At 50.5% G+C, this 25,966-nt stretch overlaps 1 protein-coding gene across 5 annotated transcripts in view; it reads left to right on the top strand.

The window, feature by feature from the left end:
• PMFBP1 (polyamine modulated factor 1 binding protein 1) overlaps positions 1-25,966 on the top strand; it is a 368,361-nt gene that overhangs the window by 224,682 nt on the left and 117,713 nt on the right. For 2 of the 5 annotated variants that reach the window (XM_050922218.1, XM_050922219.1), the window contains 2 exons: positions 19,458-19,604; positions 25,190-25,273. In XM_050922218.1, coding sequence (XP_050778175.1) covers positions 19,458-19,604; positions 25,190-25,273 — 231 coding nt within the window. Of the gene's footprint in view, positions 1-10,090; positions 10,510-17,174; positions 17,247-19,457; positions 19,605-25,189; positions 25,274-25,966 lie in introns of those variants that run through there. The other 3 variants (XM_050922220.1, XM_050922221.1, XM_050922222.1) reach the window with 3 other exon arrangements.

Raw genomic sequence — 25,966 nt, 5'->3', positions numbered from 1 at the left:
TTAACCAGTTACTGATCCATGAGAGGACTGCCCTCTTATCCCATGATGGCTTACTTTTCAAAAGTCAATTTAAATTAAATACATTTTTTTAATTATTTTTTTTTTTTAGAAATCTAGACCTGTTATGTGTTTTGGTGTAACTTGCATTTTCCTTATGTTAAATTTGCATAATCCTAACAAAACATTTACTTTATTCATATCTCTTTTATATATCTCATTGGACCTGACACCCCCCCTGTAAATTCAAACACCCCTCCTAATTTCAGTTCCTGGGGAAACCACTGTCTGTGATTGTATGTCACAGATCTGTTGTTAGAGAGACCAAATGGGTGAGGTAATAGCTTTGGTTGGACCAACTTCTATTGGTGGGATGGAAACGCTTTGGAGCCACATGGAGCTTCTGTGGGTCTGAGGCTGAAGAAGGGCTCTGTGTAGCTCAAAAGCTTGGTCAAATAAAAGCACTAAAGATGTGCTAAAGATTCATACATTCCCTTCATGCTTCAACCACCATTCCAGGGGACACGCGTCCATTCTGATGATGCGTTCTGCTCGGTAATGATCCAAAGCAGTGTGGACCAAAGCATGTTCATTTTCATCATCTGAGTCAGATGCTGTGATAAATAAAGTGAGGGGTAGCTTCCTTTGATGGACACCCAGCCAGCCAGTTAGCTGTAAAATCCCTCTTGGTAGGTGTCCTCTACTTCCTTTACCTGTAAAGGGTTAAAAAGTCCCCCAGATAAAGAAAAAAAAGTGGGCACCTGACCAAAACTGCCAATGGGAAAGCTAGAACTTTTTAAAACTTTGCCTTTGTCTGTTGTTCTCTGGGCTGCAGGGACACGGAACAGCAATGCTATACATAGGAATGCTGTGTAAGGTTTGAACCAGGTATGAAAAATTATCTACCATGCCTAGAAGGAATCATTTGGATAGGGAATGTTTAGGTAAACGTGATCAGATTTATTTCTTTATTTTGGCTTGTGGATCTCCTCTGTGCTAACCCCAGATGCTTTTGTTTACTTGTAATCTTTAAGCTGAACCCCCAAGAAAGCTATTTTGGGAGCTTAATTATTTTGAATTGCTGTTCTTTAAAATCTAGCAAAAGCCTAAGTTCCAGGTGTATTTTCTTCCTTTTTGTTTTTAATAAAACTTACCTTTTTTAAGAACAGGATTGGATTTTCGGTATCCTAAGAGGTTTGTGCATATGCTGTTTAATTAGCTGGTGGCAACAGCTAATTTCCTTTGTTTTCTTTCTCAGCTCTTCCCCGGGAGAGGAGTGTGAAAGGGCTTGAGGGTACCCCAAAGGAAGGAATTCCCAAGTGCTCCTTCCTGTGTCCAAGCGTTTTTTTGCATTTGTGCGATGGCGGCCTTTACCAAGCCAAGGTCAGAGAAAAACTGTAACCTTGGGAGTTTAATACAAGTCTAGAGTGGCCAGGATTAATTTTTAGAATCCTTGCAGGCCCCCACCTTCTGCAATCAAAGTGCCAGTGTGGGGATTCAGCCTTGACAGATGCCACCAGCAGAAGGTTGATTTTACTTTTTAGTGGTTCGGGTTCTGTAGTTTCCACATCAGAATGTTGTTCTTTTAAGACTTCTGAAAGCATGCTCCGCAACTCGTCCCTCTCAGATTTTGGATGGTACTTCAGATTCTTAAACTTTGGGTCGAGTGCTGTAGCTATCTTTAGAAATCTCACATTGGTACCTTCTTTGCGTTTTGTGAAATCTGTAGTCAAAGTGTTCTTAAAACGAACAACATGCTGGGTCATCATCCGAGACTGCTATAACATGAAATATATGGCAGTATGTGGGTAAAATTGAGCAGGATATGTACACTTCTCCCCCAAAGAGTTCAGTCACAAATTTAGTTAACACGCTTTTTTTTAACAAGCACCGTCAGCATAGATTCATGTCCTCTGTCATGGTGGCCAAAGCATGAAGGAGCATATGAATGTTTAGCATATCTGGTGCACAAACACCTTGCAATGCCGGCTACAAAAGTGCCATGCAAATGCCTGTTCTCACTGTCAGGTGACATTGTAAATAAGAAGTGGGCAGCATTATCTCCTGTAAATATAAACAAAATTGTTTATCTGAGCAATTGTCTGAACAAGAAGTAGGAATGAGTGGACTTGCAGGCTCTAAAGTTTTATATTGTTTTATTTTTGAACATAATTTTTTTGCCATAATTCTACATTTGTAAATTCAACGTTCATGATAAAGAGATTGCACTACAGTACGTATATTAGGTGAATTGAGAAATACTATTTCTTTTGTTTTTATATTGCAAATATTTGTAATACAAACAATATAAAGTGAGCACTGTACACATTGTGTGCTGTAATTGAAATCAATATATTTGAAAATGTAGAAAACAGCCAAAATATTTAAATAAATGGTATTCTATTATTGTTTAACAGTATGATTTAATTGCAATTAAGTTTTTTAATCGCTTGACAGCCCTAGTGCAAACATATTGCTTCTAAGGTTATGGCCGCCGCCTTGCTGATAACATATAGTCTCATGTGCAGAGGCTGCCAGTTCTAGGAAGGGCAGTTCTGAGTGCTGGTCCCTGTGAGTAGTATCTGCTCCATCTGCCTGAGACTGGAGAGTTCTTGCAATTGGTTTGTCTTGTCCATTGGTCCACACGCACTCTTCTCACGCTCCTCACTGAGGTTATAAGGGGTGGGGCTGACTGACCACTGCCCCAGTTCCTTCTTAGCATAGCATGGCTTGTGTCAGACCCTCCAGTGTCTGGAGCTGATCCTTTTTCTTCTTCCTACAAATATTCAGTTATATTTTATTCTTATTTGTTATTGTTAATTAGTGTTTTGATAGTTCCCCAGTTAGTGTTAGAATCCCACCCCTGGAAACTCTCCCAGTACAGGACTTAGATTGTGCCCTGGATACAAGGCTTCAAAAACTGCATCTCCTGACCCTGCTCTTTCTCAGTCAGTGACGACCACCAGTGCTGCCTCTACTGCCTTGGAGAAGCTCATATCTTTGCCAAGGGTGGAATCTGCTGCTCTTCTTCCAGCCAAATCTGACAGATGCAAGAACTCCAGCTTCAGAAGCACATTATGGAGCACCCAGTGAGGCCCCAGGCCAGGGAAGACCCCCTTCTACATCAGCCAGAGTCATCAAGGTGCATGCCACCTCATACTATGCTGGACTTCAGAGTGAAAAGGAGCAGAGGGAAAGACCCTTTATCTGGGCCCTCTCCTGACAGTAAAGGGTGCAGATCCCCTCTAGACCCTATAAGTGGGAAAGATCCCTCCTGCACCCAGTCAAGATTGGGTGAGCCTTCATGCCTAAGCCACAAGGACGTAGGCCCCCCAAGCGTTATGGACATGATCAGAAAGCACACAGGCTTCTTCTGTATTAGCCTCAGTATGAACTTTGCTGACTGTGGTACCAACTAAAATGAAACTCTGGGACCTGAAGGACCAGGAACCACTGGGGCCCTCGAAAACCACCAGATCAGAGATTCATGCACTGACAGTACTGTCACAGCCCATAAGGAGCTGCCATCTACACCTACTCTGCAGGGCCGGCTTTAGGAAGTGCTGGGCCCCGATTTGCATAGTTTCAACAGGGCCCCAGCAGTGATGTCTTACCTGGTGGCTCTCCAGGTCTTTGCTCTGGGTCTTACATGGCACTGAAGGACCCGCCACCGAAGACCCGGAGCAAGTGAAGGACCCGGCCCCGAAGACCTGGAGCGCCTCTGGGTGAGTAAAAATTAAAAAGGCGCCCTCCTGCTTCACACCGAGCTCTGCCCAGCGAGTCCAACTGCTGAACTCCTTGTCAGAGACTTTTGCACTTCTTAGGTCCCAGTGCCCCTCAGCAAATGTGCAGTGACACCAGGCCACCTTTTCAAAACAGTCAGATTTATTAGTCAACTGGAGCACAGCATTGGGCCATCTTTGAGTTAGCATAGATAAATAAAGATTAGGACATGCTCCATTCTGGCCAAGCCAGCGTTGCACCAAGCCAAGCTGTCATGGACTCCATTTCTGGCTCTTTTGTTGGTCCAAAGTGAGAGCAACTGAGCCTGTCCCAAAGACCAGCTGTTATCCACAGCCTGCCGACCCAGGCAGAGCTCACATGCTCTGCCTGCTGGAGACTCCTATGGGTAGGGGTCAATTGCTCAGTCCTGGGAGCTTCCATTGTCCATATTCTCTCGTGATCTGGGTTTGTTTTAGCCAGTCCTTTAATTGACCATTCATTCCACCCCAGACAACTGTGTGAACCTCACATCTTTTGCTCTGCCCCAAGAGCAGATTTAACCCATTGGCACTCCCTGGGTAGCAGTGCAAAGTGCATAGGGAAACTGAGGCATGCATAGCCCTAATAAAAATATTACAGAAAATTCCCACTTTGTCATACTCGCCCTCTAACAGCCAGGTTCTTGAAGGATCTGATCAGAACCTGTCTACCAGTAAAGAAACCTCACTGAGACCTTAGCTGAGTGCTTTCAGCATTCACTAGCCCCCCTTTGAACAGCTACATGTCTCACCTGTCAATGAAGACCACCTTGCTCATTACCAGAAGGGCAGGTGAGCTCAGGGCCCTAGTGGCTGATCCATTATACACAACATTCCAGAAGGACAAAGTCTTGCTACAACTACACCCAAAATTCACCCCTAAGATAGTTTTGGCATTTCACGATAATCAGTCAGTTCATTTACCTGTGTTTCTTCCCCATGCCTCTAGCAAGGAGAGGAGACTTCAGTCCCTCAGTGTGCAAAGAGCATTGTCATTTTACCTGCAGAGAACAAAACGGATCAGCTGGTTTACTGCCATAGCAGGACGAGGATCAGGACAAGCTGTGACCTCTCAGAGGACACCTAAGTGGATCTCTGACTGTATCCTTCTGTATTATCAGTTGGCACAACCTCCTCCCCCACACAGGGTAAGAGCTTACTCTGTAAGGGCAGAAGCAGCCTCAGAAGCATCAATTCAAGAGGCACCTTGCTTGATATTTGCAGGGGATCCACCTGGAGTTCCCGCCGCACATCCATGAGACATTACGCCTTGCTCCGCTCGGCTGGCGCATCCTTTGAGCCAGTGGTTCTACAAGTGGCCATTCCACCTGCATCCTCACCACCTCCTCAATGAGCACTGCTTGTCAGTCCCCCACCGTGGAGTACACATAGGGACCGGCCTCAAAGAAGAAAGGGAAGTGATTGTAACTGAAGTTCTTTGAGCGGTGTGGTCCCTATCTATGTTTCACACCCCATCCTCCTTCCCCTCTGCTTCAGATCAGGACAAGCTTCATGGTAGAGAAGGAATTGGGAGTTGGCCAGTCTGCCCCACCCCTTATGCCCTCAGTGTGGAGCACAAGGAGAGCAGGGGCGTGGGTGTGGACCAATGGATGCAGCTTTCAAGAATTCTCACATCTTGGATGCCAGGTGCACGTGTGTTTTTTGCAGTAGAATACACACAGGGACTACACTTCTGGAAGAATTGCAGTCACAATAAAGTGGGTAACTTCTCTTACAGAGTTCCCCCAGGAGATGTTTCTCCTGCTCCCAGGGCGATATTCATGCAATCATTTCAAATCTAATGCGCAGGCCTTCCCTTGGCTGTTCCCAGGCTCACTTCCGAGCCGCTATGGCAGGATGCCACTGTCAAACCAGATCTGTGGGGTCCCTAAATGGCATCCCTAGCCTTTGTGCCACAGAGGTAATGCTGAATCACAGCCCCTGCCCAGCAGCCTTCATGCTAAGAAGCTACAGCTCCAAAACAGCCAAGCCCCTGACTGGCCGGACAGACAGCATTCCTGATGGATACTTGGCCTATATGGAGACCCCAGCAGGAAGAGGAAGCAGTCTCAGCAACAGGCCTTTGCAGATTACACTGCCTTGCTGCCTCATCCGACCTCACCTACCTATCACGCCAACCTGGCCCCTTGGATTGGATCTCTCGGCTACCAACCCCTGTGTACCTATTGGGTTTCCGGGAATTGGGCGGGCTTTGCTAAAGGATCCTCCCCCAGCCTAAGGGGAGGACCCACAGGACCACAGAACCCACTGATTACGGGGGACAACTAATAAAAGAACAGGGACAGGAGTGCGGTCAAAGGGTCATAAGAAGGGAACCTGACGGGGACACCGAGCAGAGAACCCCGGACAGCGCCCACTGCTCCTCGAAGGCGTCAAGGGAGCCAGTGGACGCGGCCCAGAGGAACTCCACCCGGATGCGTGAACGGACCATGGAGCGGAAACAAGCCCCACAGTCACCAGAGTCTCCATCGGCCAACCTCCTCTCCCTGGTCGCGTGGATGGCCTTTTTAGCCAGGGCGAGGAGGAGGTTGACCAGGAGGTCCCGGGACTTCGCGGGGCCATGGATAGGGAGTGCGTAGAGAAGGAGGTGAGGGGAAAAGTGCAGCCAGAAACGTAAGAGGATGTTAATGAGGAGCCGGTGTAGGGGCTGCAACCTGGCGCACTCTAAGTAAACGTGCGCCAGGGTCTCCCTCACGCCGCAGAAGGGGCCAACCCCTGTGTAGCAGGGTGGTTACCCGCTTCTGCCCTGAGGGGTTTAAAAAGCAGCCCCGGAGGGGGATGCAGCTCTAAAAGCTGGGCTGATTGGGAAGTGGCTGCAGCTGTGGCCGTGCCCCAATCAGGCCCAGCTGGCCCCTAAAAAAGACTGTGAGCCAGAGGCCTCAGCAGTTTCCCTCTGCCTGTAGAGGGAGAAGGGCCTGGCTGCAGGGAGCTAGAGACAGGTTACCTGAGTGGAGCAGGGCTGGGGAAAGGCAGAGAAGCTGGGGAGCTCCAGCCTGGAAAGCCCCAGGCTGCGGCCTAGCATTGGGCCAACAGGTACTGGGGGTTGCAGAGGGCAGCCCTGGGGTAGGCCAAGGCAGCAGGTCCAAACCCAACCTTGCCAGTGGTGAGTAGGCTGATACTGCAGCCTACCCCAGGGCGTGGGGCTAGACAATGACTGGCAGTAGCCGTATACTGAGGCGAGGTGGGAATAGTGGGTGGGGGCTCCCTGGGGCGGGGAGACCCTAAGACTGAGGGGTTACTGCCAGGGGGCAGCGCCCCAGATAACAGGGCACCAGATCTGGGAGGGACACAGGGGGCCAAGCGGTAGCGGATCACCGGCCTGTAGAGGGCGCTCTGGCTGCTGGAAGAGCTAATTCCCAACAACCAGCAGGAGACGCCGCAGGGGTGAATGCACATTGCTACACCCTGCGAGAAATCCAGTTGTTACTGCGGGCTGCCTCTAGTACCCATTGACATCCCAGCTACCAGATCACCTGCACACCACTTCACCGCAGCGCTGGATTGCCTCAGCCCTCTTCAGCCACTGGGCATTGCACCCTTCCGGCTTCAGCACCAGCTCAAATTTGATTTATCAGCAGTTTGTGTGATGCAAGGGGATCTTGGCTTCTTTGGTCTAATGTGAAGCCTTTAATAATTGAGTGCATGTTTGTAGGTTGTACATCTTTAACCCATTTCTAGGGGAGGAAAACCCATTGACTTTACAGCGGGAGTGACTGCTGATCAGCATTCCCATGTTTTTCCAGATGTGTGAGTGAGTGGAGAGCTGAGCTGCACTACAGAGCGGCTAGAGGAGCTTCTCTCTAGAGCCCTCACAATGCAGGACGTAGCTGTGAGTTTACAGGGCTAAGGAAGCTGCACTGACGCTATCAACGGGCTGGGGCTGGTGTTACTGTCACTCTAGAAGACAGGTTCTGCTCATGGTTACAAGATATAAATCTGGAGTAAGTCATTGCTGCTGTTCAGCACATTCATGAGCTTAGAAGGACGGTAGTGGAATCTGCTGTTGTGATCCTTACAGACTAGGTGTAACACGCACTGCATTCCAAGGTCTTACAATCTCTCCTTGCCTGTAAGGAAATAGAAGCTCCTGCTTTGCCAGCCCTAGCTGCACTCTGGTGCCAAGGAGCTGATTCAGGGCAGGGCCTGCAAAACAAATGTTGGGTACCTGTGGACTCTGGGCCTGGCCCGCATCCTGGTGACAGACAGGTGGGCAGGCACTGGAGTTGGCTCTGTAATCTTTTGATGAGTCAGAACTCTGAGGGGGGTAAATATTTGGCAGGGCAGCTGCCAGACAACTGCGCAGTGACTTCTCTAGTTATTTCCTCTGTCTCCCAGGCCCTGCACCTCCCTTCTCCTTTTGACCGCTTTCCTATGTTCTCAGATCAAGGGCTTGGAGGTTTAATCAAACCTTTTCCAGATGGCAGAACTGATCAGCAAACATTGACCTGGACAGAATGAAATGCTATTCAAATGGAAACAGAGGGGCTTGCACATTTTCCCTAATAAAGAATTTGACTCCAGCTCCCCCTCCCCACCCTGAGTCACTTATTTCTGCAGAGGTTGGGAATGAAACCTGGGGGAAGGCAGGCTGCACAGACTGAAGGTGCAGTCACACAATATTATTTGTCTGTGCAGCCCAGAGTCCAAGTCATTACTCTTCAGTGACAGTAGCAGGAGACCATTAGAATTTCCAACGCTCCCCTTTCTCTTTATGGCAACTGTTTTCCACTCTCAGAAATTGCCAGGGACTTCAGGCTACAGCCAAGTCCCAGTGTGTAATTTCCAGACTCTGACCCCAAAGGGGACAAAGTGCAGCTCTGAGTGGGGAAACAGGCCCATGGCAGTGGGCAGAAGGGAAAGCTGACAGCAGCACAGTCCGGAGGACTCTGTTTAGTTCCCTGCCCAGGGGGCTTGTGCATGTGCCATCTCCTTGCTATGGCGGGTGCATGGCAAAGAAGCACATCAGCTTCCTGCTGGTTCTGAAAACCTGCCCTTCCCCACATGCTCTGGGTACATTTATAGGTTTAAAAACAGCACAAGTGCAAATTGGATTGGCTTCTGCCGCAGAGCCCTGCAAGCACCGAGGAGAGGGCAGGATTTGCTCCTCGGGAAGGGCTTGAGTACATAGAAGAGCTTTGTCTTGTGCCTTGCCAGGGAATGGAGCCAGTGCTAACCTTCCCTGCCCCTCACTGCCCAGGAGGTGGGAGGAGTGCAGTGGGGCTTCCCCCTCCGCCCTGCACACACATGATGTAGGCTGGATTTTCAGCCTTGTCAATTGTGCCCAGCATTGGGAGGGACCCTGGTTGTGCCTGCACATATCTGACTGTGAATTGTTTGTGTGCTGGGGTTGGGAGGCCAGGGAGGGGCTGTGCTCTGTCCACACTGCAGCGCCAGTCCCAGGGTTTTGGAGAGATGAGTGGGAGAGGGAATATCTCACCAGCAGCACTTGGTCCAATAAAAGAGATGACACCTCCTCGTCTCTGCACTTGTCAGGGGTCTCAGGCATGCTCATGTGAGCAGAATCAGGGGCCTGCTGGTCTTTCTGTAACACAGGCTGTCGCACCTTGTGCTGTTCCAGAGGGATGTCCATGCCCTCTCTCCGCTGGCACGTCCCCCCATTCAGGGACACACCTTCTGCTCATTTACCTGGCTGGACAAGTAGGGGCTGCTGTGAGAAGCAAATAATGGGGCCTTTGGGATCTTCTGGGTGTGCCTGGTAGTGCTCCTCTGGTGCCTAGGGGCTGCGTGAGAGGCCATGTGCACAAGGACTCTGGTTGGGCAGGCCAGGGAGGGAATAGCTCTATTGCCTGCAATTTTGATTCAGCCATTTCATCTGCAGTTCCCTCAAGTGTTGAATTGAATAAACCAGCCGCAGCAGCAGCAGTGGGGGAGGGGCTCTGAGCTAAATGAAAAGAGACAGGCAGCTTGGAAGAGAGAGACTCATCCTTTGGTTGCAAATCCAGCTCCAGCAGGAGGTGTGGCAGGAGCCTGGCAGACCCATGGAGTGCAGCAAGGAAGGCTCTGTGCATGTCTGACGCTAAAGAAGGGCATGCTCCTCCAGCGGTGCTAGCCCCCGGGCTTTGGAGGGAGTCTCACGCCAGCTAGAGTCATGTGGCAATGGCAGAATCTCCTCCAAAACCGGCAAGGAAAAGGACGTTCCAGCTCTCCTGGCTGTGGCTCAGCAGCAGCAGGGAAACAAAAAAATCCCCCATTTATTATTTGGCAAATACTCTGTGCTGGGGCTTGACTGCTTGCTTCTGATACCTTACAGAGGCAGTCGCAGCATCTACCCTCACCACAGCCAGCTTCTGCCGAGTAGCTTTTGAGGAAGGAATTGTGGTTCCTCCCCCTCTGCTCTGCCCATCATCTCTACTGCGCCAGACTCGGCAGGGTCTGTCCTCACTGACTGTCACCCAACTCAGGGCAGGCATTGGAACAGAGCAAAATATATTGGAGAAAATCACAGAATGAAGCAGAACATAAACTTGTGGGGCTGATCCACCTCCCGTGGGTGCAGCTTCAGTCTCGTCCAGGAGTTACTGCGATGAGCCCCCACGTAACTGACAGAAGCGTCAGGCTTCCTGGCCCTACACTCTGTCGCAGAAAGAATTGCCTCAGGATGAGAAAGCCCTGTGGTTTGATCCCCACCATTGAAGCTGTAACCCTTTAGATTCTGAGCACGTCTCTACCCTGGGAAAAAGAGGGGCCCCCCAGGGCAGAACGCATCCAGGTAATACCTCTTATAAATATTGATGTTGTTGTTTGTATGACACAGGGTAAGCCACCCCTCTGCCCCCACTTACCCTCCCCCCATCTCTGTATGTGCCTCCTCCAGTGTTGGGCCTTGGGCCTTTACATCTGCTGGGGTGGAATCATGCCTTTCTTGCATGCACCCAGGGATTCCACCAGGCTTATCCACCATGTCCCACTTAAGGCTGACACCTGCGGGCCTTCCCTTCAGGAGTCTGGGAGGATGGGAACCAGCCAGCCTGCTTAAACCACAGCATGGATTATTTTAGCAGTAGGAACAAAGCATTTAGAGAGGAGGATTTAAAAGACAGCCTAAACGCCTGTCAGCCTGTGTGTGTACATGCACGAGCCACTGTGTCTGTGTGCAGAGTTTAACTGGACACTGGATTCTTGTCCTCAGTTTTTTATACTTCTTAACGGATATCTGTCGTTTGAAGTAACAGGTTCCAGGAGCCTTAGAACCTCTCTACACAGGGAGAAGCCAGCAGCGACTGGTGCACACTCACTGCTGTGACTGGACTCTTACCGCTCAAGTGCCTTTGTGCACTTGGGCCGAGTACTGAGCACGTTGTGTGAGTATCCCCACAGGGAGTTACTGCGGAGGAGCCAGCTTGCTTTAAGTTCACACCCTCGCTCCCTGGGCACTAACTTCCCTTGGTGGACAAGCCCTTAGACTAAACCTCTGTGGCACCACAGTGTGGATTCCAGTGGTGTGAAGTGCAGAGTGCACCACAGTGTTGTGTTCTAAGTGTCCCATGTGCACGCTGCTGGCGTGAACTCGGACTATGTTAATGCAAACTAGATGCCTTTTATTTTGCACCAGCAGTGTTCACGTGGGGCAGTGAGAGCACACCACTTGATGGTTTCTTCAGTTCACACCCCACGCTGTAGACAAGCCCTCAGGCCTGGTCGGCACTCAGTATGTCTACACTGCAGTCAGAGGTGTCAGTGCAGCATGTACAGCCATGCTCAAGCTAACTTTGATCAAGCTAGCTCAAACAACAGTAGCTTTGAAGCCGCGGCAGCGTGGGCTAATCGTTCAAGTGTAACGCCGACAAACTCTGGTTGGTGGCAGGCAGGATCGAACCTGGGACTGCTAAAGCTTAGTATACGAGCCTCTACTGCATGAACTAAAAGCCACATGCTCTCACCAATCTCTGGATGGTCGAGATCCCACTAAAGGGGGGCAGCGCTGCACCGAGCTGGCCTGGGTTACACAGGCACGTAGCCAGGGTCCTGGATAGGCTTGCACAGCCCATGCTGCCCTCATTCAAGCTAGCGCAGGTCTGTTTGCCTGTGCTGCAGTCATACTGCCCATTGCAGTGTAGACAAACCCTAGGTGATCCCGAATGGAAGCGGTGCTGCAGCTGAATGGTTATAAGCGCTGGTTCTGAAGTGGTGCTGAACGTGGTTTTCCCTCTGCTTGCAGTTAAACTGTCCTCCGCACTGTCTGAGCTGCACCCTTTGCTGAAGCAAGTGTAAATGTGATCTAGTGCTTCTATAGCAGGGCTGGGAGTCGGGACTCACGAGGGTAGGACACTGACAGTGCCTCGCTAATGGCTCTGACCTACTTCACATGGTTTGGGGAGGCCTAATTTTCTACTTTGCATGGTGTCAAGTATCAGGGAGTAGCCATGTTAGTCTGTATCCACAAAAACAACAAGGAGTCCGGTGGCACTCAAGTATCAGGGAGTAGCTGTGTTAGTCTGTATCCACAAAAACAACAAGGAGTCCGGTGGCACCTTAAAAACTGACAGATTTATTTGGGCATAAGCTTTTGTGGATGAAAAACCCACTTCTTCAAATGCATCAAGTGAGGTTTTTTTTACCCACGAAAGCTTGTGCCCAAATAAATCTGTTAGTCTTTAAGGTGCCACCAGACTCCTTGTTAATTTTCTACCCTTCATGAAAGGGCTCTGTGTTACGGTGACTCTGGGTCCAAGGGGTAGAGCATGAGAGAGGCTGCTGCTGTGAGCTTGTGTTTTGTGACTATGGTTTTCCCCCCTCCATTGCTGCTCTGGTTGCTGTAGTGGCTTATTCATTTTAAAACATGGTTATTTTTCATGTTGTGGTCTCTGTGTTTGGGGTGCTTCTCGTTGTCCTTGCTTCACCAAAACTGAGCATTCCTGTGTGTATTTCCTTGTGTGAAATGCTTGCACGTGTGTGTGTGTGTGTGTGCGCGCGCACAAGGGAGAAGGAGCTGCAGCTTCAGCTACACTAAGCAATTAAACTCCAGCAGCTCAGGGATGAGCAGGAGGCCATGATTTTCCTTCCCTTCGCAGTAATTGCCTCAGCAATCAGCTTTGATCACCCGAGAGCAGAGGAGATGAGTGTTGCAAGTTGACATCAGTGGTTTTAATATATCCATTTACATATACAGGAGCAGAGCAGCATACAGCTTTTCATAGCGTCTCTGACCTGAAACCATCGCAGCTCCATAGACACCTCATTTAATTTAATACTTCGCCGCTGCTGCAGAAGCCACGGGACGAGGGTGGCGATGGATAATCAAGCCCTCGCTCGCTCGCTCTCTGTGAATGTCTATAGAAATAACATGAAAGTAATTGCTTTTGAAAAGCAAGGCAGAAATGGCACAACTGATTCCACTTAAATGAGAGAGGAAGGGAAGTGGGGGGAATGTTCACCCTAAACATGCCACCGACTCTCCTGCAGCAAGCAAATGGATTCCTGTTTCTTAGGGGAAGGTGGGCAACACGTGGCCGTTCCTGTGTCTGGCTGGCAAGAGAGGGGCAGGCTGTCCCAGGCCGGCAATACTGCAGGATACACTCTCTTGTCTAACTCAGACCGAAATGGTACCTGCAGCCCCCTGCCCTGTGTGACAGATTCTGGTAAGGGAGAGCAGCTGTGGTAACCCCTCTCCTCGCACAGTCAACATGTGAGGCCACAGGTGCATTATTCTGCTTGCCAAAGGAGTAGGATATGCACAGCAGGGAAAGTCTGGGAGATAAAGCTCAGTGCCCCGGCTGGTGCACCCTAACTTGACCTCTGTGAGGCTAGCTTGTTGGGAGCTGTAGCTGAAATGTGCCCTGCCTGCCTGGAATAGTGAATCTGTGCTGTACTTTCTGTTACCAGACTCCACCCTCCCTGCCACAAAAGGCAGCTAGTCCTCTCCCATGCAGGCTCCCTTAACCCTCAGAGGAGGCTTGGTCTGAGCATGGCTGAACCCCTCACGCCTCAGTGCAGCAGGATGCAAGAGCCTTGGACGGTAAAGCAGGAGCTCAAGGCACAGGACTGTCCTGCGTGTGAACACTAGTTGGCAGGTCCTGCTGATGGAGATGCCCATCTCCATGTTCCTTCAGACGCCCTGAAGCAGGAGTCCCAGGTGCAGTTTAACTCTTTAATGTGACTGAGACTAGTCTCATCCATCCAAATGTCCTCTCCTTTTTAGAGTCCTGCTAGGCTCTCGGCCTCAATAATATCATGTGGGAGTGAGTTCCATGGGTGGTCTGTGTTGTGTTCGTAAGTAATTCTTTTTTCAGTGTTCAGTATGATCCTTTGAGTGTTGTGGACAGTCCCCTTGTCCTAGTCTTATGAGAGAGGTGTATGTGCTACTTCCTCTACAGCCTTCTTTATTATGTAATCCCTCAAATATATCCCCTTTCCTCTTCTTCTTCCACCTTGGGTAAAGACTCCAGTCTGTTCATTCTCTCTCCAGGCCTCTAACCATGGCTGGCTTTTGGCCCTGTTATTTGGCCAGGCCTCCAGAAAACCGCAGGATTTTCATTAGGCCTGTGACATGCAAGAAAGGACAGAGTAGGTACAAAGCCACAGTCTGGTGGACCAGGCCTGACTTTGCTGGATGCCATAGTGCCTGCACCCGCTAAACCCATGTGTCCTCTATGGCAGTAGTTCTCAACCAAGGGTGCATGTACCCCTGGGGGTACTCAGAGGTCTTCCAGGGGTACACCACTCATCTAGATCAGTGTTTCTTGACCTGGGGTATGCAGCCCCACGAGTGGTCATGGGATGGGTTTAGGGGGGTCACAAATGGTGGGCTGGCATTAGGAGCTGGCAAGCAGAGCAATTGCCTGGGGCCCTCTGCAAAGCTAAGTTAAATACTTCAGCCCCGGGCAGTAGGGCCTGGGCTTCAGACAAGGCTCACAAGTGAAAAACAGGCTCAGTATCACATGGAAATGTAAGTACAATATTTATATTCCAATGGATTTATTTTATAATTTATATAGTAAAAATGAGAAAGTCAGCAGTTTTTCAGTAACAGTGGCTGTGACAATGTTTTGTATTTTTATGCCTGATTTTGTAAGCAGACAGTTTTTAAGTGAGGTGAAACTGGGGATACACAAGACCAATCCAACTCCTGAAATGGGTAGAGACATCTGGAAAGGTTGAGAACCGCTGCTCTTGGCTGAATAGCCACCTGCCTTGTGTTTGTCCGAACCACTTCCTTGTGCGCAACAAATGGTCTGAGAGAGGGTCCACCTTCTATGCCCTTCTGATCAAAGCCTTTGAATAGGGTGAGACGTCAGAACCCTCCCTTCTAGGGTGGTTTCTTTCTTTGGGGCACTCTGTACAGGTCACCCCACTGGCTGGATTTGGTCTTGGGATTCAGAAAAGACTGAAAACCATATGTAAAGTCCTAGCTTGCAGAACATATCTAGTACTTAACTCAGCACAAGGTAATCTAGATGCGGATCCTTGGCTTAGTTACAGTCGAAGTAAAAGGAAATCCTGTCTGTTTCTAGAGGCCTGGCATCTGTCCCAGGAACTGCCTTTTCCACATTGCCCCCCATGGCACATGTTCTCTCTGATTGTGGCTGCTCACAAGCCCAGATTTACACGCACACAGTGACGTCCCCGGAGGATTTGCTGCGTTTTGAGTGCTCACCTGTGCGACTCCAGCCGTTTCCCATTGTGGTGTATAGCATAGGGCAGCACTGAAGTGCTACAGCTTTGAGAAAGTCACTATATGAAGATGATGGTGGCTCCATGACAGATTTAATTTAGATATTAACATCCTTTTATGTTACTAATATTCAAATTAATTATGAATGTTGATAACTGGGTGATAGTCTTCAGTAAATATATTTGTATTAATCAATTCACATTTAATTACTATATTAATTGTAGCTAGATTTAGTCAGGTACTAATTAAACGCACCTTAGCCTCTGGATGTATTCAAGGCCATCTCCAACATGTTCATAGGGTTTGGCTAGATTTCACCAGAGCTCTTCAGCTGCTGTGCAGGTGACTGAGGGGGCAGTTCGGGCAGCCAAGTGGGCCTGTTTGTAACACACTGGCCGCACGAGGCACAATGATGCACAGTGCCTGCCCCTGACAGGATACCCCGGGAGCCTCCAGAGGGTAACGCTAACTGGGAATACCTTGGGGGAGGCAGCAGGAAGCATGGCAGAGTTGGAGTGGTGCTGGTACAATACTGACATGGATTTGCTTTTGGGGGCTTCCCGGAGTGGGTTTTCAAGAGAGGGGGGGTTTGGCACGTAGTGCCCTGGGGCAGAAAGGGGCTGAGGCTGCCAGGTCAGGGGCAGTGCGGAGGAAGGCACAAACTCCCTGTTCTGGGTTTGTGCAGTGCCTGGTACGGTGGCCTGGGTCAGGCTTCTAGGTGCTACTGACCACATGTTGTTTCCAGTAATATTGGTGAGGGTGGAAGTGGTGAACACAGGGAGCACCATAGCCAACGCCTCTGCAGCTTGCGTCTCCCTCATCGTGTTGTCTGCAGGACAGTGCAAAAAGCTTTGAGCTCTGTTCTTTTTACCCACCTGCAGCCATGCCAGAAAGGGAGGGTGTAGACAGCCTGTTCAGCAGGAATCACTAGTCAGCTCATTGTGTGAGGCCAGACACAGACAAAATCCCAGAGTTCTGAGCAGTCAGGGCCTGGGAGTGTGGCTGCCAGGAGACCCCCTTCTTATAGATAGGGCACTTCCTGAAATCAGCCAGGGTTCTGGGGGAGCTGGCTAGTCCATGATTTTCTGCCCCATGGTAGAGTGGGTAGGTTGAAGGGTGTCCTGTTCTGTGTTCCAGATTCCTTCGGGGGGAGGGGGGAGAAGGAAACTGATGAGAGGGAGAGGTTCCTCAGCCCAGTAGGAGTCAGGGGTGGGGTGGACTGGGGAGGGCAGCCATTTCTCCTGGGAGAGTTTGGGTGGCACAGGTGGGGAGATGAGAGAGATTTCTCTTTTGAGGGACAGTCATGGGAACCAGGCAGAGGTGGCTGCAACATGGGAGCTTGGAGACCTTTTCTCACTCATTTTCAGTCCTATATTGTTTAGTCTGTAAACACTTGAAGGGCAACCAAACCTCAGACCCTAAGGGAATGAGGGAACTGGTGACATCAGCATGGGGGGCTCCAAAGGGCTGCAGCCCGAAGTGATAATTTTCATAGGCTGGCTCCAGAGGCCACAGCTGCTAGTGGGCTTTGCGCAGTTCCGGAGGTGTGACCGGGTGATATGCCAAATCCCAAAAGGCTGGCCATGGGGAGGGGCTGCCACTTCTGCCGCGCTGCTGGCCACAATGTAGTGCTGGGAGCGTGTTCTCAGTGCTTCATCCTTGGGCTTTGACTGGGACAACGTACGCTGTTGATCCAGCTGCTGCTGCTGTTTATCTGGGCAGCCAGGCAGCCTAACCTCCGTGATGTTGTGTTCTAGGTTAGCAGTGCTCCTGGATCCTGTCCTTGTGAAAGTCTCCCCTCATCTTCCCGAACCAACGAGCTCCTGAAAACAGAGGTAAAGGCCCCTGGAGACTAACCATGTCAAGAAGACCAGCCTTGTTTAACAGTAAGCCCCAGTCTCCAGGGCTTGATCTCTAACTCGCAGCACCGGGAGCCCAGGCAGGCTGCCCATTACTTGGCTTGGTGTAGTTAGTTTTATAGAGCTGCACCAAGGTATGGAGCTGATTGAGCTGCTAGGCACATCTTTGTAGGGCACCTGCACCGAGGGTTCAGAGCAGCAGCTGGAGCCCATCTGGTGCTGCACCTTCCAGACACAAGCAGGCCTTTGCAGCACAGATGTGCAGCTTCCTTAACAGTGCCGTTGGTTACAGCTCTGAGCTGAGGCTGACTCCTGATGTCTGGGGGAGAGACTCTGATTCCTGTCGCAGATGCAAGCCTGCCTCTTTCCACTGTCCCCTTCCACCACTGCTCTTTGGGCTGGGCCATGTTGTGGCTGTTTGTCCCCCACTGGTCTCGGTTTGGTTTCAGCCATGTGGAGCTCTGAGCCGTACAGGGTTGTGGGGGAGCCAGGGAGGTGTTGTGGGCTCTGCAGGGGAACTCTGGGCCGTACAGGGTTGTGGGGGACCCAGGGAGGTGCTGTGGGCTCGCAGGGGAACTCTGAGCCGTACAGCATGATGGGGGATCTGAGGAGGTGCTGTGGGCCCCACAGTGGTGAGCTCTGGGCCATACAGCATAGTGGGGACCTGAAGAGGTGCTGTGCGCTCTGCAGGGAAGAGCTCTGGGCTATACAGGGCAGTGGGGACCTGGGGAGGGGCTGTGAGTTCCAGAGGAGCAGCTCTGGACAAGAATCAAATGTGCAGGGACCTGGGCATTTTAGCGCTCGTGGAATTGTCCAGGCCTTTGTTCTTCACTGGCTCTAGGAAGAGATTTCTGTGGTTGATCGTAAGTGCATCATGCCTGGGGCCTTCTCTGTATGGGAAGCCTTTGAGTGGGCGAGCTTAGTGAGGCTGAAGCTTCATGTATCCTTTCCTGCTGGAGACAGAAGAGTGGGAGAAGTTGTGGCAGGAGGAGCAATACATGGCTAATTTTCAGTGGGAGGATGCTGCAGCCACGTCCTTTCTAAACCCCATGTCTCTCCTCTCAAGTGGCCTGGTGCTTGGGAAGCTGTTACTGTTTTTAGTTAATGTGCATTTTTTGTTTAGCCTTACTAGATCATGGAGGATAATCCATTTTCTCCTAAAACAAGCACTCCTCTGGGCCACCCCAGGCCCCAGTAAATGAGGTGTGTTGATATCACCTGTGGAAAGGGACAAGGAACAAAAGTGCTTCCAACCCCAGCTGTCAAGTCAAGATATCGCCATGCTACTGACCAATCACTGCAGAGGATTTCCCAATGCTGAGTTTTAAAAAAAAACAACCTCAGGATCTGTGGCCAGCAAGATCTATTGCCTCCCAGTCGCTGTCTGCTCTGCCAGCGACAGAAGTCACACCTGGCCATTGCAGAGAGGAAGCAGTTACTGCCACATCTCCCACTGTGCCTGTCCAGAGAAAGTCCCCCACAGCTGAGACACCATTCAGTGATGGGGCCTGTGCACAGTTAGCTTTGGGGATCAATGCTTTAGTCCTGTCATGATGATTGCTCACTGGTTGGCATTCATGAGTCTTCCTTTCTCCCTCTCCATGTAAACGTTTTCCAGCTGGAACACCGCCATGCAAAAATCCAGATTCTTCAAAGCCAGCTCCTGCTCCTGCAAGACAAAAGGGATGTGCTGGCCACCGAGGTACCAAGGCCCTCCTTTCTCTGTACAGGCGATGCCGGAGGAGAGTGCCCCGGCGCTCCATAACACAGGGCAAAGCCGCCTGGAGCTGCAACACGCAGCCAGCGCTGGGAGTTATTTGTTTGTTTATTTGAATAACTCTGTGTTTGCACCATTGCCTTCTATTTCTGTCCCTTGTCCAGGCTCCGTAGAGCTCCCCGCGAGACCGGATGAGGGCAAGTGTCCCTCAGCGGAGCGTCTGCAGCTCCCTGCCTTGGACATGTCAGTACTGCAGCTGGTGTGCTAGCAAATCGCACCTACCATATTGGCTTCCCGTCCCCAGACCATCAAGTTCTTGCAGCTAATGGCGGGGGGGGGGGTGTTTCTCCTCCCCTCAGTCCCCACCCCCAGTAGCATCAGGCCTGTGCTGTTCAGGGTTTTGTTAAGCCGTTTAGTATTAATTGATTTTTTTTTCCATTTTTTCTTTCTTTCCCTGGGCGGGTCAATAGCTGGATGCTCAAGAGCAGAGGATCTATCAACTGCAGACCAAGCAGACAGAGAGGCAGGCGGAACTGGAGCAGAAATGCAGCCGGATGCAGCAGCTCGAACGAGACCTGGAGGCCAGCGGCAGGCTACAGGAGGAATCCCAGAGGCAGGTAAGGGAGACTCCACTCCTGCTCCAGCTCTGTAGGGGCCTGGCTAGTAACTTTATTTCATGCACTAGCAACCTAAGCCACCAGCAGTGACATGCTTCTATTCTCATGCAAATGATGCAGTATGAGAAAGGGCTAAAGCCCTGAAAATGGAGGCTCCCAATGAGGAAGGGAGAGCATGGGAAGCCAAGGAGAGAAACTGCTGCATTGCTGGCTGCAGACATGCACTCTGCCCAAACCCTGACTCCAGGGGTACGGCTGCAATTGAGCTGATGTCCTAGGTATTGATCCCTGCAGCCTCTCTGAGTGAGGAATAGAGTGGCCCTGTGGAGGACAGGAGAGGGACTGTACCCCTGGGAAGGAGCTGTCCTAATGGGTGGTAACAGCAGTAATCGATGAGTCGGGATGAGGCTTGTTCAGATGTATTGGTCTTGGCTCCCTGGGATAGAAATCTTGAATTTGCTTCAGAAGATACACACCCTTACAATGAAACTGTCCCCGTGCTTCTGCAGCCGCTGACAACAGCCTGTCTGCTGGGCAGTATTTGTGCCTCGCTCCTTTGTAGCCCCAAGGTCCCCTTTTAACATTTTCTCCTCCCCTTCCTGTATCCACTGGGCTTCTTTCCCTTACAGATCTCTGTTAGCAGGCACTGTGCTTCGGAGACTGCCGGGGCTTAAACTCTTTGCTTAGACAATTTATTCCTGCTGTGTGTGACTCCAGCTGGGGAGGGCATGCTGCCTCCACAGGCACCTTAGCTGTGGAGGTCCACGCTTGCTGGCTGTCGGGTGCCCGTAGCTGTGAAGGGTATTGACCACAGCCATCATTTGGATCAATATGGCAAGTGGACTGTGGTGTGATGGTAGCCAGTGCCAAAAGTCTGCAGCTGGTCCCACTGTGGACTACAGGACTACTTGCCGAACCTGACTATGTGACCCACTGGACCATTGCAGCTCTCTTTCAGCATCCCATAAGCCTGAGCAAGTTGTCTGCCTGTGTAACAAACTGATAAGGAAATCGCTCCGAATAATGGAAGATTAAATCCCAGAGGATCAGGTCCCTGCTTGCAGGACAGGAGTGAGCTAACCATGGCAGGGATTGTCCAGAACATGGCAGCGTTTCAGCGTTTTTAGCAGAAAATTGATTTTGTTTTGTTGCAAGTAGCTTGGTGGTGCTGTGATGATGCTCTGGCCCTGGGCGGGAGTGTAACAGGATATTGCTCCTCCTGCTGTCAAGTCGTGCATGAGGGGGAGGGTTGTATACAGAAATGTGAGTGGAGAGCAGCCCTGCTCTGGGGCATGTGCTGTGTGAAGATGTATGTATTTGTGAGTCTGTGAGTGTATCCATGTGTGCACATTCCTCTATTTATGCATTTGCCTGTAAGTAAGTCTGTGTCGGCGTATGCGGGAGAGGGAATCAGGCTGGATCTTGATGCTCTGTCTCGTTCCCTGCTCCCTCTGCCCTTCCTGGCTCACACATGCTGGCTCCTTTGTGTGGTGTGACAGGTGAAGGGGAAGGTGACCATTCCAGCTCCCAGGCAGGGTGGCAAGAGCCTTATGCTGTGAAAGTCCCAACCAAGTGCTGCTGCTTGTGTCATTGGCCACAAACGTGGAGTTCACGCATTCAGAATCAGTAAGGTGATCTCTGCATTTCAGCTCCACCAGTCATCCCATCAGACTGTCCCAGCCCCAGGCCAGGGTCTCCCCGCCACCCTAGGCATGCAGGGCCAGGCCCCAGGCTGGGGGCTCCCTGCCATCCCGGGCCCCAGGCCTTTGTCTTGGTCGCACAGGGCTCATCGTATTCCAGCTCCATGTTTAATTGAACAGGCCATTCAGCTAAAGCTGCCAGCACTGATCCCCCTTTCCAGGGCTGCCTGTGGGGCTGCAGTGATCACACCTTCCAGCCCCTCTCTGGCAGTTCGGGTGAGTCTGAGTAGCATTGGAATGCCACCGGAGCTGGAAAGGTGTCGCTCAGCCTGTCTCCTACCCTCGCTTTGCACTTTATGCTCTGCTCTCTCCTGGCTTTCTGATGCTTATTGTTTTCTTCCCTCCCATGTGTGCCTCTGTGCTTGTTTTCACAGCACCCTCTATGCCTGGAGCACTTCCTTCTCTCTCTGCGTGAACCATCCTCCACAAATTGTTCTTCTCTCAGCTCCACTCAGTGCTTCCCAGCTCTGCCTGTGTGCTTGCCATAAAATACAAAGCAAACACACAGCAAGGATAAAGCCACTGATCATGTGGCATTGATGGGACACAGGAGAGCTTGTGGGAGTGAAGAGGACAGCACTGTGTTGGCTATAATCATTCCTATTGGACAGAGCCCAGAAAGCCATGTTTGGGCCTGTGCCTCCTCATCCCTCCAGAGCACCACAGAGCATCTCTCTCCTTCTCTTTAACCTCCATGAGACCAGATCACCATCTGTGGATTGCCTCCTTCGCAGCATCAGGTTCAGGCTTCTTGTCCTAAATTTCAAGACTATGTAGCTGGAGAGACCAGATGATTATAGAGGCCTTAAAATCTTTGAATCTGTGAAAACAGGCCATTAATTCCAGGACTCATTGCTCCTGCGGGGGCCCCAGCCTAACCCAGCAGGGTTCACAATCCTGCACCTCATCTCTCAAGCCTGGAGCGCGCTCAGACACCTTGCTCCACTTGCATGCCAGAGCTCTACACCCTACACAGAGTATGGGACAGAGCATTCTCAGGGCAGGACCACAGCCATGGAAATCATGCCAGAAGAGATCAGATTATCTGCAAGTCCATGGTCCAGCCCTACGTTGTTCCTGTAGCAAGGTCCCTGGGGAGAGTGTGGCTGGCAGGAATGCTGGGAAAGGTAGCAAGGGAAAAGAAACAACTCCCTTCCTTCCAAGTGGAAAGAGATCTACAGGGAGCAGGAGCTGTTGGTAGGTGTCTCCAGTGAAGAGACTAGAAGGAGCCTGGAAAGGAGCAGGCTTTAGCTTTCTCTACTGAGAGAGACGAGGAAAGGGACAGGAGTTCTGTCTCTGTCTGGTCAAGAGGCCTCAGAGGAGGCCACACTGGAGGGGAATGTTTGAGTGGGCTTTGTTATGGAGTGCTGAGGACAAGGTTCTTAGACTCGGAGTCGGGATCCCTTTAGGGGGTTATAAGATTATTACGTGTGGGGTTGTGAGCTGTCAGCCTTCACCCCAAACCCTGCTTCACCTCCAGCATTTATAATAGTGTTCAATAGATTTAAAAGTGTTGTTAATTTATAAAGGGGGTCGCAATGAGAGGCTTGCTATGTGAAAGGGGTCACCAGTACAAAAGTTTGAGAACCGCTGCCTTAGGAGAACAGAACTGGAAAGAGGTAACAAAGCAGCCTGGCTAGGGAGAAGCCCTGAAGAGACTGTCCCTGTCTGGGGGCATTCCTGGGATGCCTTGAGTAGTGGGTGCAGAATTTGGCTGGACAGTCAGATATAGACAAGTTCCAAAAGCAGACTTTGCTATGGGACTGTGGCTACAATACTAATGACCTTGGAGAATCGGAAGCAAGGAGAGTTTGGAGCCAGACTTTATGCCTGCTTCATTGTCTGGGACCCTGGTGAGGTGAGGCTAGAGAACTGGAGACTGAAGAGGAAGGAGGCCAGAAGCTCCCTAGAAAAGGGATCAGAGCTGGAAGGTTGGCACAGACTCGTGAGGACAAGCCTGTGACACGGGGTGGAATGAGGCTGCAGAATTTTCTTGGGTTGGACTTAGCTTAGTTTCTTCTCTTGTTCACCTGAAAGGGGGGGTGGAGGGAAGGAAGCAGCTTGTGTTTTCTCAAGAACAGGCAAGACCATGTCAGGCCCGCATCCCTCCCCCTTGAAACCAGACTTTCACCTGGAACAGCACCAGTAAGCACTAACAAGGAGGAAGAACAGCGTACCATTCAAACAGCCTTGTATGCACGGGATCCAGCACAGCTAACTCCAGTTTTGTTTAGTCTTAGTTCAGACCCAATGGTGATAGGCACCATAAAAAAACACCTCACATAGCTAGCTAGGGAAATAAGACATATACAAGACAAATTAAGGGATATGATCTGCTGTATTGCCTGTTTCTGTTGTCTTTCTCCTTCCATCCCTGAGCCCCAAGGTCTGCAGTCATTTCTCATTATCATCTGCCCTATTTGGATTGTAAGCACCATAGGCCAGGAACCTTGTTGCCTTACTTGTCTGTAAAGCACCGAGCACAGTTATGGCACTAGACAACATGGCAAACTGAATCTGCTGCAGAACCATTGCACTGGTCAGGGCCTTGGAATCCAAGGTGCTCGGAGCATTCTGCAGAATTGTAGGTCCTAACTAGAGCAGAGTTCACTTCGTTGCATTATTTACCATTGTGCTGGCCTAACTCCATGCCTGGGTGCTGTATTGCGTCAGAGAGAGAGAACAGAACAGCAGTTATCGAGTGAACAATCCCTTGACATCCAGTCCCAGCAGTCAGAGGATATGGGACGCCTGGAGCATGGAGTTGTCACTGACCCTCTTGGCTAACAGACAACGATGGAGTGATCCTCCATGAACTTATCTAATACTTTTCTGAACCCGGTTATGCTTTTGGCATTCACAACGTCCCCTGGTAATATGTTCCATAGGTTGACAGCGCACTGTTTGAAGAAATACCTGCTACCTGTTAATGTCATTGAGCGACCCCTGGTTTTTGTGTTATGTGAAGGTGTAACTAACACTTCCTTATTTACTTTCTCCACAGCATTCATGATTTTAGTGACCTCTATCATATCCCCCTTAGCAATCTCTTTTTTAAGATGAACAACCCCAGTCTTTTTAATCGTGTGGAAGCTGCTCCACACTCATCATTTTTTGTTGCCCTTCTCTGCACCTTTCCTAATTCTAATCTACCCTGTTTGAGATGGGGCGGCCAGAACTGCCCACAATATTTCAAGGTATATGTGTACCATGGATTTATATAGTGGTTGTGGTATTTTCTGTCTTTCCTAGTGACTCCTGGCGTTCTATTAGTTTTTTGACTGACACTGCACGTTGAGCAGATGTTCTCAGAGAACTAGCCACGATGACTCCAAGATCTTCCTTGACTGGTAACAGCTAATTTTGACCCCATCATTTTGTATGCATAGTTGGGATTATGTGTTCCAGCGTGCATTACTCTGCATTTATCAACATTGAATTTTATCTGCCATTTTGTTGCCAGTCATTCAGTTTTGTGAGATCCCTTTGTAACTCTTCACAGTCAGCTTTGGACTTAACTGTTGCAAGTAATTTAGTATTATCTGCAAACTTAACCACCTTGCTGTTTACCCCTTTTCCTGCATGACAGAGCCTTCAAGGACTGGGTAATAGGGGAATGTGTGAGTTGTGTTAAGAATACATGAGAGTGACACTTGCCATTGGTTTGAAGAGACGTGCAGTTGGTTTGTTGGTATGATGATGAGTGTTCACTTGATGGATCACCTGATGATTCCGTGTTCTGTTCATTCCCTCTGAAGCGCCTGGCATTGGCCACTGTCAGAAGACAGGCTACTGGGCGAGATGGACCCTTGGTCTGACCCAGTATGGCCGTTCTTACGTTCTAAGGTGGAGCTGAATGTCTAATATGTTTCCCTTTCTCTTCAGCTTGGGGAGTGTAATGCACGTCTGGCCCAGGTAGCAGGAGAGAATGAGGCTCTACGAGGCCATCAGCTTGAGCAGATGTTAGAGGTAAGACAGCCTGAGTGCATGGAAGACAAGCTTGTTAGTAGTAATGGAGATCATGTAAATAGACCTGTTACTAAAAAGAAGGTAAGGACTAGCTGGGGGGAGGAGGCAGATCAAGGGGGCATAGAGGGAGGTAGGGGGCAGGGATCGGATTGAGGGAGTGCCGGGGAAGGTTGGGTATAGGAGATGGCCTGAGGGGGAGCTGGGGAATGTTAGGGCAGAAGGTGGACTGGGGGGTGCAGGGGAAGGAAAGAAGGGGAACAGGAGGGGTAACATGGGTGCAGGGGAAGAAGCAGGAGGAAGACTGGGGGTGCAGAGGAAGGAGAGGAGGGTATGGCATGTAGGGGGAGGAGGGACAGCAGGAGGGGTACACAGGGGCAGGGGAAGAAGTAGGAGGAAGACTGGGGGTGCTGAGGAAGGAAGGGGAGCAGATGGGGTATGCGGGTGTAGGGGAAGGAGGGACAGCAAGAGAGGTACAAGGGTGTGAGGAGGAGCAGGAGGAAGCTGGGGGTACAGGGGAGGGCAGAGGCTGAGGGGGATAGCATGAAGTGGAGGAGACTGAGGGAAATGTGAGGGCAGTGAAGGTACAGACAGGTAGGGGGAGAAGACCATGGAGTCGCCCAGAGGGAGAATATGAGGGGGCAGCTGTGTGGCATGATGGGGCACTGAGAAGCAAGGCTGACAGCTCCCCGTGGT

Source organism: Gopherus flavomarginatus, chromosome 14 (genome assembly GCF_025201925.1).
Source record: "Gopherus flavomarginatus isolate rGopFla2 chromosome 14, rGopFla2.mat.asm, whole genome shotgun sequence".
Lineage (NCBI taxonomy): Eukaryota > Metazoa > Chordata > Testudines > Testudinidae > Gopherus > Gopherus flavomarginatus.
Note: the sequence above shows the minus strand (reverse complement) of the source record. Positions and strands in the feature narration are given on the sequence as shown.